This window comes from Prosopis cineraria, unplaced genomic scaffold (assembly GCF_029017545.1).
Source record: "Prosopis cineraria cultivar Desert tree isolate PC_DT_omini unplaced genomic scaffold, ASM2901754v1 PC4, whole genome shotgun sequence".
Lineage (NCBI taxonomy): Eukaryota > Viridiplantae > Streptophyta > Magnoliopsida > Fabales > Fabaceae > Prosopis > Prosopis cineraria.
In genome coordinates, this window is record NW_026555335.1 from 35227059 (window position 1) to 35239406 (window position 12348).

General features: G+C 30.3%; 1 protein-coding gene across 1 annotated transcript; it reads right to left on the reverse strand.

Annotated features, from left to right (window-relative positions):
- Nucleotides 1-505: 505 nt before the first annotated feature.
- Nucleotides 506-2299, reverse strand: LOC129308453 (L-ascorbate oxidase-like). The gene is made up of 5 exons (XM_054949566.1): nucleotides 2033-2299; nucleotides 1841-1933; nucleotides 1565-1771; nucleotides 1258-1446; nucleotides 506-1174 (listed from the first exon to the last, which is right to left on the reverse strand). Exons 1-5 carry the CDS (start codon nucleotides 2291-2293, stop codon nucleotides 506-508), a joined length of 1419 nt encoding a protein of 472 aa, XP_054805541.1. The 5' UTR covers nucleotides 2294-2299.
- Between the last annotated feature and the right edge of the window lie 10049 nt (nucleotides 2300-12348).

Genomic DNA, 12348 nt, shown 5'->3' on the forward strand with positions numbered 1-12348 from the left:
TTATTTATTTATTCCTTTTCCTTTTACTTCTTTCCTCTTCTTTTTTTTTAATAATATTATTATTATTTTTATTTTTTTAAAAAAATATAACTTAAGATTTTATCTAAATTACATTTAATAATAATATTTTAATTAAAAATATTTATATTTAAATATTTTTTTAAAATTACTCATTTATCTTTGACTTAATTAATTTTAAATTAAATTTTTAAGATGTTACACTTTAAACAAGGAGTGAGGGAAAAATATTATTCTAGGTCATATTTATAAATTATTCTCAATATAAAGAAAATATTAAATTTTATTAATTTTATTTAAAAATTTAGTAAATTTTTATCTTTATTTTTATTAAATAAACATATTTTACAAATTAAATTCTTCAACATTTAATGATCTTTTCAATATTTAACAAAGACAAAAGATAAAGACAGATATAATAATTATTAATATGCTCCAAGGTTAAAGTAAATACTCTCTGCATTCCATAAATAGCACAATGGAAGTACTAAAAACCAAAAGTAAGTGAAATTATAAAATAAAGAGAAATTGAACGGTACTGGGTCTCAATTCTAACGACAACCTTCACTCTGTTCATGGTGTCGGCATTCTGAAGTACAATATCAACCGTCGTGTTGAACTTTAGCCTGTAAATCCCATTGCTAGAAGTGGCGTTCGTGTTGCTAGCCACTTTAAAGATGTCGTAGCCAAGAGGATCGGAGCCATCAGGAGGTGGGGTCTGATCGAATGCGTTGGTGGTGTTGTGTTTGAAGGCAAATGGGCAAGGGGTATGGGGAAGAGTGAATGACGCATTGTTCACCGAACAGCATCGATAACAATCTGAGGTTGAGGACGGTTTTTTGACGTGACCTGACCAGGCTTTAATGGCGAGGCTTTGAGCCAAGCGGGGTTCAACATCATCCCAAGCAGGGGGAGGCGGCGGAGTTGACGAAGGGGACCGCCATGGATGGTTGGGATAGTAGTTGAAAACGCCTTGAGCAGGTGGTATGGCTCGGTTTCTGCTAACAACATTCGAAGTGATCCAGTAATTCCTTGAAGGGTCTTGATCTGCTTTCACAAGAACAGAGTATGTCTCCCCAGAATACAGGAACAGGTTTTGAACCACGAAAGGCTCAACGTAGATGCCATCTGCTTCAACCACGGTCATGTTGTGGCCCTGCGTGTTAAAATACTCTGTAATTAAACAGTCAAAAGGCCGATTTGCAGGGGCAATAATAAGACGCTGAGAAAAACAATGACCTCAATTTGAAAACTGAGTGCTGATAAAGCGGTCAAGCTAGCAACTCTGAGTCGATATGTTTTTCCAGGGATTACAGCCTGGACATAAGGAGGACATTCAGGGTTTGATGCGTTGCAAACTCCGGCGTCTAAGCTTGGAGCTGTGAGTTTAGAGCAACTGCATCTTCCTTTTCCTTGAATCAGAAGAGACTGCAGAAAACAATTGAAACATCAAATCAACTGACGAGATTTGCACAGAAGTGTGAAATCAGAGTCAGAAGAATTTGAGTTGAATCAGTTTGGAGCAGTGAAGAGCAGAGTGATTTACCTGAGGCTCTCCCACCCAGACAAAAGGATTTGGCGACAATCCAGTGGCCTGTTCATATGTACTTTTGTGGAACCAATCATTAAGAATAATGCTTCTTTCGTAGTCATAAGTAAAGGGCTCAGGATCACGAGGTGACACTTTGATTATTCCATACAGTCCAGCTTCTCTTTGCATTCCATAGTGTGCGTGGTACAGATACGTTCCAGGCTACAAATTAAACCAGCTTTCAGTGAAGAAAAATAAACATGAAGGCTCAGATTGAAATTAACAACTTACTCTGTCAACTACAAGCTGGTACTCAAATGTGTCTCCCGGCAGAATTGGACCCTGAGTCACCCCTTCCGTACCATCAAACCAAGGAGTTCCAATCTGCCATGTACAAAACCACGTAAACCAAGTTAATATGCAGAAAAAGTATGATTCAGATCAATCTTGTGTGTATGGATAGGAAAAAAATCGAAGTCTGACCTGCCTGATACCATGCCAGTGAATGGCAAAGTTTTCTGTCAACAAGCTGTTCTTAAGTTCAACAACGATGGTATCACCTTCCTGTGCTTGGATGGTGGGCCCGGGAGTTGCGCCATTTATGGTGATAACAAGCTTCTTAAAGCAATCAGGAGACTTGCACTCATACTTCACCTCCCATCTGTAACGTCTGATTCTAGCCTCACAACTGCTTAAGTTTGTGAAACAGAGGAACAAGTACAGAGTCACAAGTGCTGGCACCATTCTTAAGCTCAAGGGAAGCTCAGCCATGGCTAGGATAGTTTCTAGTAATGCAAGACCAAATAGTAAAGTGATACGTATGAGTAAGCTGAATGGCTGCTTTGTGATTCTCTGGCGATGGAGAGTACTATGATTTGTTTGATGTCACCTTTGAAATGGCTTTATAGAAATGATTGTCTTGAGCTGTGTATTTATAGTGCATGTCCGCGGTTTAAAAAGCAGGTTTTGACATGGGACCAGCGTCTCCCCCTTATTTTTCCTCCCTTTCCCTTCATTTTTTCTATCCCCCAATCCCACCAATTATTTTAAATAAAAAAATTAATGAATGATGAAAATAAAAAAAATAAAAGAAAAATGGTGGAAAAGGAAGTGGAAGACCCCACTTGCTTTTGACATGTTAGTTTGCTTAGAAGAACAATTCTGACGACGGAAATTCTTCTGTTTTTCATTTTTACCCCGTGTTGTCTGACAATTCCTTCCATTTTTTAAATATTAAACTATTATATTTAAATGTTTTTTTTTTGACAAAGTCACCGTTAAGATATTATTTTTATTTTACATTTTGTCTATTAAACTTTTAAACTACTAAAATTATATTACATTAGGATAGAATATTAAAAATACGAAAATAAAATTATATGACAGAATAGGATTTGCGTCGCGAGATAGCTACAGATCGATGGCTTGCTGGTTCGCCGTTATATCAGTACAACAAAAGATTCAGATGCCTGGATTTTGGGCACGTGAAGGTGGCCCCTTCGAGGTGACGTTTGTATTTCAAAAATTATACGCCAATTGTATTTCAAAAAAAAAAAAAAAAAGCCGATGAACAAGCAAAAGTTAAATTCAAGGGAGAATAAGTTAAAATATAATGAATTAATAATAGTTAAATTTTAATAAAAAATTTTAAAAAATGAACTGTAAATATTGATTAAACAATTACAACTAGGAATCTTAATTGTAAATTAAAAATTATAATAAAAATTTAAATGTTTTATTTACAATTTAAATTGACTCATTGGCCAAAAAAAAAATATTATGCTCACAAAATATATACTAAATTTTTAAAATTTGAGAATATGGTCAGTTTACATTAATATAAAAATAATTTATTATTAAAAATTTGTAAAGGGTTTATCATTAATATAAAATGGTATATTATTGACAAATATAATACACCAAATATAATGTAAAATATAATAAATATTGTGTTAGTTGTTTGATTTGGTCATATAACATTGCCTATGTCTATAAAAACCCTTTAAAATTTTAGTTTGCTCACAAAGAATTTTTTTTATAGTTTCCCACAAGTATCATTTTATTAGATATAATTTTATTTGATGCACTGTCAAATACTAAATATAGACAATTATACTAATAGTGCTTTGAAACCTCTTAGGGACTGGTTTTTTCTGTTAATATATCCAATCCCATTGGTGACACAGACTTTTACAATGGGATTCTTTTTATAAACTGAAGGGACGGTCATTTCACCATTTTAGACGATGGTTCTTGAAACCGCACGGTTTGGGGTTTTCTTTTGTTGACCAAACATGTCCAATTTGAATATTTTCATATGATTCCATAAAGTATGTTCACATTAGCACAACTTGTTCTTGGATTTCATATGAGAGATCTACACACTTTATAATATAATTAAAATTAAATACCACAAGCTCTATTAATGATCGAGAGTAGCAAAATCATAATTGAAGACTCCTTTAATTGTCGAAAAGAAATGTAATGGATTGAAATGGGTTGATGAGGAATTAAAAAAAAAAAGTTATGAATTGGTGGAAAAGTATGAATGATAGAGAGAGAAGGGTCATAAAATGATAGAGAGGAAGGCATGTGTGAATTGATAATCTTATTCATTTCAGTTCTCATTCACAATTTTCTATCACTCAATGACCCTAATATTTTTGTTCCTAAACATAATTTTTCCTTTTGGTTTTGTCCTGACCTACCTTGTTGTGTGCTTCTATACTCTCGAAGTTTCATGTGATGATAGTTCAAATAATTTTTTTGAGAAAGGAAATAATATATTGGTGGGAAGCATGCTTCATATCTGCAATAATGATAGGAAGCATGATAAATTTTTTTCCAAAAATTTTATGATCATTACATGATTTATCACTTTCTATATAATAAATTAACTTATGTTGTAACTGAGGTTCGAGGTTATAAGCAATATATAAAATATTGTTTTATTGACTTACTGATTTTAAGATAAAGATGTAATTATAATGATAAGCTATCCTATGCCTTGGCTCTCCTATAAAAAGCAATGTGACAAACTGATTATTTGTAATTAAGCTTCTTCTTATTATAGAACGAAGCATATTATCTCAACCAAGCAAGCCTTTACCAAAAATGGCTTCATGGAATTCACTTCCTCTCCACATTTCTTACGAGATCGTGGGTTGGCTTGTTTTCACTTGTTGGTCTATCAGTTTCTACCCGCAAGTCATCTTGAACTTCCGCAGGAAAAGATTTCAATATCCAACTACATCAACTTCTTCCTCAGTTCACTTTCTATGACTCTAGGTTTAGAGAATCGGCGTAAAGAGACCTTTATTTAAAATATTAGTACTGTGGCCCTGAGAATGAGAAAGAGAGAGAAAGAGGCGAAGGCAGTAATAAGTGAAAAAAGAGGGGGCGTGAAAGAGGCCAAGAGGGTGGTGAGTAAAAATTATATTTATTGTTAAATGATCGTTAGGTTAAAATAAATGACTATAACAATATGACTTGTGCCCCCCTGTACAATCATCATCAAATACCATATAGTATTTGAATTATTATTGGTAAAAAAAATCACATCTTTATAATATATTAAATAATACATAATGAGTTTTACATTAATTTTTCAAACTTATATTGGTTTAAATTTAATTTTTTTATTTCTAAATTTTATAATTTATGTTGACAATTTTTTATTTATGAAATTTAAAAATTAGTATATAATTTTTTGAACGATTTATAATTACATGTATAGGATAATAACTTTTAGACTACATTTAAAATCATATAGGGCGAAAGGCTATGAAATAAAATATATCATTTATATGTTTAATATGTACAAATATAAAAGATTCTGAAGTAAAATAAACTATGTTAAAAGGAAAGCCGCATAAACAATTTCAAGAAAAAATAAATAATTTGAAGTAAAATTAAAAAGAAAGTGGCAGATACAAACAAATAAAAAGAAAATGCAAAAGAATAAAAATAAATAGTAATAATTAAGGAATTAGGTTAGATCAAGTAAAATTAGAATCAGATGAGAAAATAGATCAACAAAAATTAAAATACAATTAGAAACAGAGAAATAAAAAGAAACTGATGATATATTTCAAAAATAAAGTCAAAATTATAAAAAACTTAAAAATTATAAATTAAAACTGAGAAAATTAACAGAAAAAGATCAAGAGTTTTTTTTTTAAAATTCTTTTCTGTAATTTTTCGGTGAGCTGAAAGTTAAGTTAACATTTTCTATAATTCTTCTCTTCTTAAAGCGTCCGAAAATGTGTAAGAGAAAGAATTGGGAAGGATGGGTTGTTGACTGGTTTCATCGAGACAGAGTCGGTACACAGTCAGTCAGAGACACAGACGGACAAACACCATGCACGAGTGTGGGATAGGATGGGGGCGGACGTTGTTAAACTCAAAAAAATGTAAATTTATATCTCAAATTCAAATTATAAACTTATAAAAATTTATCTCTATTAATAAATAATCACTAAAATATAATTATAATTTAATTTAAATATATTAAAGATATAAATAATTAAAATTAAACCTATCTATATTATAATTATAATTTAATTTAAATATATTAAAAATATAAATAATTGAAATTAAATCTATCTATATTGATAAATTATCATATATAATATATAAAGATTTTAAAATAGAAAAATTTATTTTTGATATTTTTTTATTAATAATAGTTTTTGCATTTCAAGTTTTTTTTTAATTGGATCTTATAATTTTTATGAATTAAATTCTTTATCATATATACTTAACTCATTTAACTCAAAAAAAATTTAACGAGTTTAATAAATTTAAATAATTTTATATTTAGTTTAAGTTTATAAATTAGTTGACATAATTTTATAAATTAAAAATATAAAAATAATAAATTTAAAAATAAACTCACGAATTTAATTAAATTTATATTCAGTTTAAATTTATAAGTAAGTTGATATAATTTTATGAATTAAAAATATAAAAATATTATATTGGTAGGACCAACTCAAGAGTTTGAGACTCTTGAGTTATGATGGTGGGTTCAGAAAATGAAACCGCTTAATTTACCGATCCATAACATGACATATTTTCTTTTAATTTCTTCCGTGGCGGTCTGTGCTCTCTGTTTATTTTCTCTGGCAATCAACATCTACGATTTTTCTGCACCTTATCAATCAATGGTTTTGGTCAAAAAAAAAAAAAAAATCAATCAATGGTCAAAGTTTGTGGTTTGGTCTGAACTAAATTGTTGAAGTACGTATACAGAAAGATGATTCAGAGACGTGAATAACAGGGGAAAAGGCAATCCTTTTACTTTGTTTAAATAATAAAAATATAACAAATATTGAAAAGAGTAAACTTTTTGTTACTTTACATCTCACCTATGAGTCTCTAAAACTATATCTCTTCGCTTGTTTTATATATGGTGTTTCAGATTTTTTTACGTGCTAAAAAAATTGCTAGATTATTTTATTTGTTTAAAAATACTCTAAAATTACAATAATAATCTTACTAATTAAAGGGAACATTATCATGCCTTATTTAAGTTATAATAAAATTATTAAAATTATAGGAATAAAATTTGATAAATTAACCAGACACCTTATAATTTTAATTATCTTTTGTTTTTGGAAGGCAACCGGAGATACTAATTGACCTTGGCTTGTAGCGCCGGTTATGTAAGCCTTTTTTTTGACCTAATCGGTTCTGTAACCCACCACCTTGAATTTCCATTTGTGTCGTTTCTAACATTTTGTGGGTAAAGACGGTCACTGCATGCCCTGAAAGCAAATTTTCTAAGCGTCTGAAGCCTATCATCTGCCCCACAACCCAAGAAAAAAATACTTAAAATGATCTAAATTATATTTTTATTGTCCTCTCAAAAAAATTTTAATTGCCCCCTCATTTTAAAAGAATTTTATTTATTTTCTTATAAAATTTTACTTATTTCATTGAAAAATTTATTATCTAAAACTATATAATATATATATATATATATATATAACTTTGAATAGCAATAGTTTTATGATAGAAAAGTAATAGTTCAGAAAAAAATTGTTTATGAAAAAAATTCTGCACAAAAAATTTTCAAACAAGCAATTTCTTTGGAGGCAAAATGATGATGAGAAAATGAAAAGATTTTTGTGTGCAAAATTCTCTACCATACAAAAGAGGCATATTCCCTCAATTAAAAAATGTAATAGGAGTTAGATGTTAAAAATATAAAGTATTTTTAATATTTTAATGTATAATTAATGTGCTTTTTAAAAAGTACTCCTAATAAATAGATTACTTTATATTTATTTTAAAGTAAAATACCTTATTAGATAAGGATAAATATGAAAAGATGATATTAGTTTGAAGATAATTAACTAGTTTATTGAGGTGAGATTTAGTTAAAAATATTTTACATTCTTAAGTGAGGAATATAAATTTTATTTAATGAAAATTAAAAAAACATGATGCTATATGTAAAGAGGTCTTTTATGTTATTCTAATGCTATCTTTATGTGTTGTTTTAAATATTTAATTTTATTAACTTATATAAAAAATATAATTATATATAATTATTTTTTATAAAAACATAAATATTTATTTTAAATATAAATTATGTCTCTATTAATTTATTTTTCTGGGTCCGTTAGTGGTAAAAAAATTATTTGCTTATACGCTATATCTTTTAAAATATTTCTTCACATACTATACTACACGAGAGGCCCGATACGCAATGGATTATGGATCCGAGCTTAGATAACAATTATTTATTTTTTTTGAATATTATATTATCTTTGTCTTAAATTATAAAACATTTTTAAATAAAATTTTACATATTAATAAATTTCATTAAATATATTTAATAACTTTATTTTTTTAAAATAAAAATAAAAATTTTAAAAAATACTCATCATTTAATATATTAAAAAGAGAAAAGATAAAAATTAAGTATAAAAAAAGCAAGAATATTGAAATTGATGTATTTAATAAAATTTTAATCTATTTAAAATATAAGATATTTTGAAATAGAAATTTTTTTTAAAAATATTCTATAATTTAAAATGGAGGAAATATTATATTTTTTAATCTCAAAGAGGAGAGAGAGAGGGAGTCACGTAGTACAAGAAATTTAATTCTCATTAAATTAATCTTAGCAAAAACTATTGAAATACTTTTGAAACTTTCTGTAACGGCCTCACTAGTATCGGCACCCCTCATAGTATTACCGGATGTCGAAACATGTTATACCATCCCAACCGTTGAATACCCCTTTATGATGCGGCCGTATCTTTTACAGTTAGATCTCATGAGATCTCTAACCTCAGCGATCACTGACACACGGACACGTGTCCATCACGCGGACGTTCAGTGAGGAACGAGCTCTCCTCACGGCTCTCCCTCCCCGGCCTATAAATTCGCTATGGTGTTGGAGGAGGAAGACAAGGGACCAGGTATCTTATAGTATACTATATGATATTAGGTGACTCGGCTGTCACTGCTAGCGCTCATTTTCCTTCTTTTTGGGCTTGGGCCTCAAGGCCCAATACATAATGAATCCGGGCCTAAATAACAATTAATTTAATATTTGTGTTTATGTAATGGGGCTTAGCAGTCTGCAGAAGGTTATTTGTAATTTTGTTAAGATTAATTTAATGAGAATTAAGTTTCTTGTACAACCAATAAAATAAATGGTACTTTCACGTTTTAAAAAATTTGAAACTCGGTCTGATTCAAACCGAGTTTCAATTTTATAGTATCTAAGGAAATATTTTGAAAAGTATAGTATATTGGTAAAAAAAAAAAAATTGCTAGCACCGTGATCAAATTTTGTGAACAGGAAGAAGATAAGGGGGAGAGAGTGGTAGGCTGAAGGGGTTGGAAATAGGCTGGAAAGAATTTTTTTTAATTAAAAAAAACCTAACATGGCATAACAGGGTTGAATTTGGTCTAGATGGGATGACAAGTGGCAATAAAAATCAAGCAATTTATTCCACTTAACCTTGATTAACGGTAGGGGCAAGAATGATCTGGTTTTAAAAGTTTAAGGAGAAGAATACTAAAGCTGAGTTTAGGACAATGCATGTCCCTGATAGAATAGTTTAGGAACAAAAATAAACAATAACCCATAATTAAAATAAAAAATATGACCATAATTTAATTTAAATATATTTTAAATATAAATTATTGAAATAAAATTCATCTGCATTAATAAATTATCGCACTCAACATAACAATTTTAAAATAAGGCAACTTATTTTTTTGTATTTATTGTTTTCTTTCTCATTTTTATTTTTTGAGTTTTATTTTTTCTTTGAATTGTATCCTACTACTTTTGTAAACTAAGTTTTACATAGCATATACTTAACTTGATAAAAAAATTAAAATTTGAGTTGATTCTAATGCTAAAGAATTAAAAAAAAACGAAATTTTCTTTAAATTTTTTAAAACTAGAAATTGAATTGGAAGGTGTAAATGTGATTGTTCTAATGAAATGGATAGCTCTACCTAGTTGGATCATTTGCTCTTTCCTAGCACTTGTCCTTCCAATGTTTTAAAAATCAGACCGAATGTCACTCTGAAAAGAACAACGAGTCATAGTTTTCATGGTTCAACCAATTAGACCAACGGTTAAACCGGTAACATAAATAGTGAATAAAAATAATATTTATATATATAAATATATAAATAAAATATTAATTTGTCGATAGTGTTTGAGATCTTAGTGCCAAAAGCTAGATGCCTGGATTGTTGGAGTTGAAGACAAAGACATATTACAAGCTTGTGATCTTGATGCAAAATGATAGACTTAAAAGCACCCGTCATATCACGACTTACGAGCTTTCAATCTCGATGTCAAAGGCTAAATCACTAGAGCTGGAGACAGAGGCTAGAGGAGATGCCAAAGTTTTAGCTTGGGCTATGGAGGAGAAATCAGATATTAGAGAAGATAAATCATGAATTTAAGCGACTTAGCCTTTTTTTTTTTAATTTTTTGACTTTCAATCAGGGTTGACCCACTTTGATTTTTGGGTCTAAATGCTAAAGTGGTTCAATTAATTGGATCAAGTAGTTCAGCGAGTGATAGTTGGATTGGTCGAATCATCCAGCCCAGTCAAGTTTTCAAAACATTGCTTTCTTGACTTTTAATTAAGCTAAACTCTTAGGTTATACATAAGTGATAACTATGCCATTAACATTCCTAGCAGCTAATTGCGAAAATTAAATCATTTGATCATCTACAAATTTGTTCAATCTTACAATTACTAAACTGCATCCATTTTTCAGTGTAAAACTGTTCAACTAAAATTTTCCCGTTCCTTCTCTCATCTTCTTCCTTCTTCAAGGTCTCTCAAGATCAAGCTCCTAACCCCCACAAGCGCCAAACCCCTAACGGGCCTTAAGAGTTGGATTACCCTAACAATGTCTACATTCTGGAGAAGGCCGAGAATCTTGGAATTGACCTTTCCCTTTTTTATCACGCTCCCATTCCATTCATTCCGCTAGCATCCCTCACTTTGCTTGATATTTTGAGTGTTCGTGATAGTATGTAGATCTTTAGCGTTGAAGGTCATCCGTGTGTACCCCTTCTAGATGAGTGTTTCATTCTCCGGCTATCCTGTTATGCGTCGTTTGTATTTGGTCTGTTTTCTATTCATTTTTTCCCTTCTTAGAAGGTTTATTTGGCTCCGTCAATCTCAGTTCCATTCAAAGTAGAACACCCATTTGTTCTCTGTCTGGTTGTCTAAGCCTTGCATAGGAAATTTAACGAACATTTATTTTTTACCTTATCAGATCCATGATATTGCAAATTTATGCTTCTCTAGCCAATTTGAATGCGAGTACTTTTTTTGGCTTATGCATGTACGCTTCCTTAATATGTGAGAAGTGGTTCCTGCCTAATGTCGAGGCTAGGATTGCCCAATTTCTCTAATTCCCTTCATATTTATGGGTTTCTCTATAATTAAATGAAATTTATGGCTCTTGGTTGGGGATATTTTTACTAGTGAAGTAGTGAATGGGTGAGTAGGCGACTTATCAGTAAACCTTTTGAGCTGTGTTGTACTTTCATATTTTAGTTGCAGGCCTCACAAATTCATGAGTCTTCACCTAATTGACTAATTCTTATGTTTTTCTTATTGATGCCGTTTGGACTTTGTGATTATAGTCTAAGCTTTAAATTTTGATTTGTGATTGTGAATATGCTTAAGGTTGAATAAGGAACTCTTTGAGATGGAAAGCTATGTACTTTATTCTTCATCTTTCACTTTATATGAGATAGTGTAAGATTAACACCGTTCAAGCTCAAGTTTGGCAGAGTAAATGGGAAGAATTTCATGGTTGACGGGAGAATCTCAGTTTGCCTCACCTCATTATTATATTATATTTTCTTTCAAGTGTAGTCTTTTCAAGGCATGAACTTCGTGGCATCCACATTCTACATTTGTTTGAGCTTTCTTATTCTCTGAAAATTAATGATTAAAGGAATCACTTCAGAAACTCCATAGGTAGTTATAGAATTTATCATCCCCTGAAGTAGCAGGAAAATGAAAAGGCAAGTCATAATGTGATATGAGTCTGGTTGAAGGCACATGGCTGGCATTCTACTTGAATTAAAAGAAAATCATTTTTGTTGTCTGCCTGAAATTTGTGTCTACATGATGGAAATAAGATATTTATGTTTATTTTTTCTCACTCCTTTTTCTTTGTTTTGCCATACTGATTTCAGATTTGATCGTGACTGGAAGAGGATTGAAGCATTTGTTAGTTTAGAAACTGTAATCCAGATAATTATCCTAGAAGGGAAAGGGGAAAAAAGA

Coding starts and splice junctions, on each gene's coding strand:
- LOC129308453 (XM_054949566.1), bottom strand. CDS start 2,293: ATGGTGCCAGCACTTGTGACTCTGTACTTGTTCCTCTGTTTCACAAAC. Junction 1,772..1,840: donor ACCAGCTTGTAGTTGACAGA/GTAAGTTGTTAA, acceptor TTTAATTTGTAG/CCTGGAACGTATCTGTACCA. Junction 1,175..1,257: donor CACTCAGTTTTCAAATTGAG/GTCATTGTTTTT, acceptor TTTAACACGCAG/GGCCACAACATGACCGTGGT.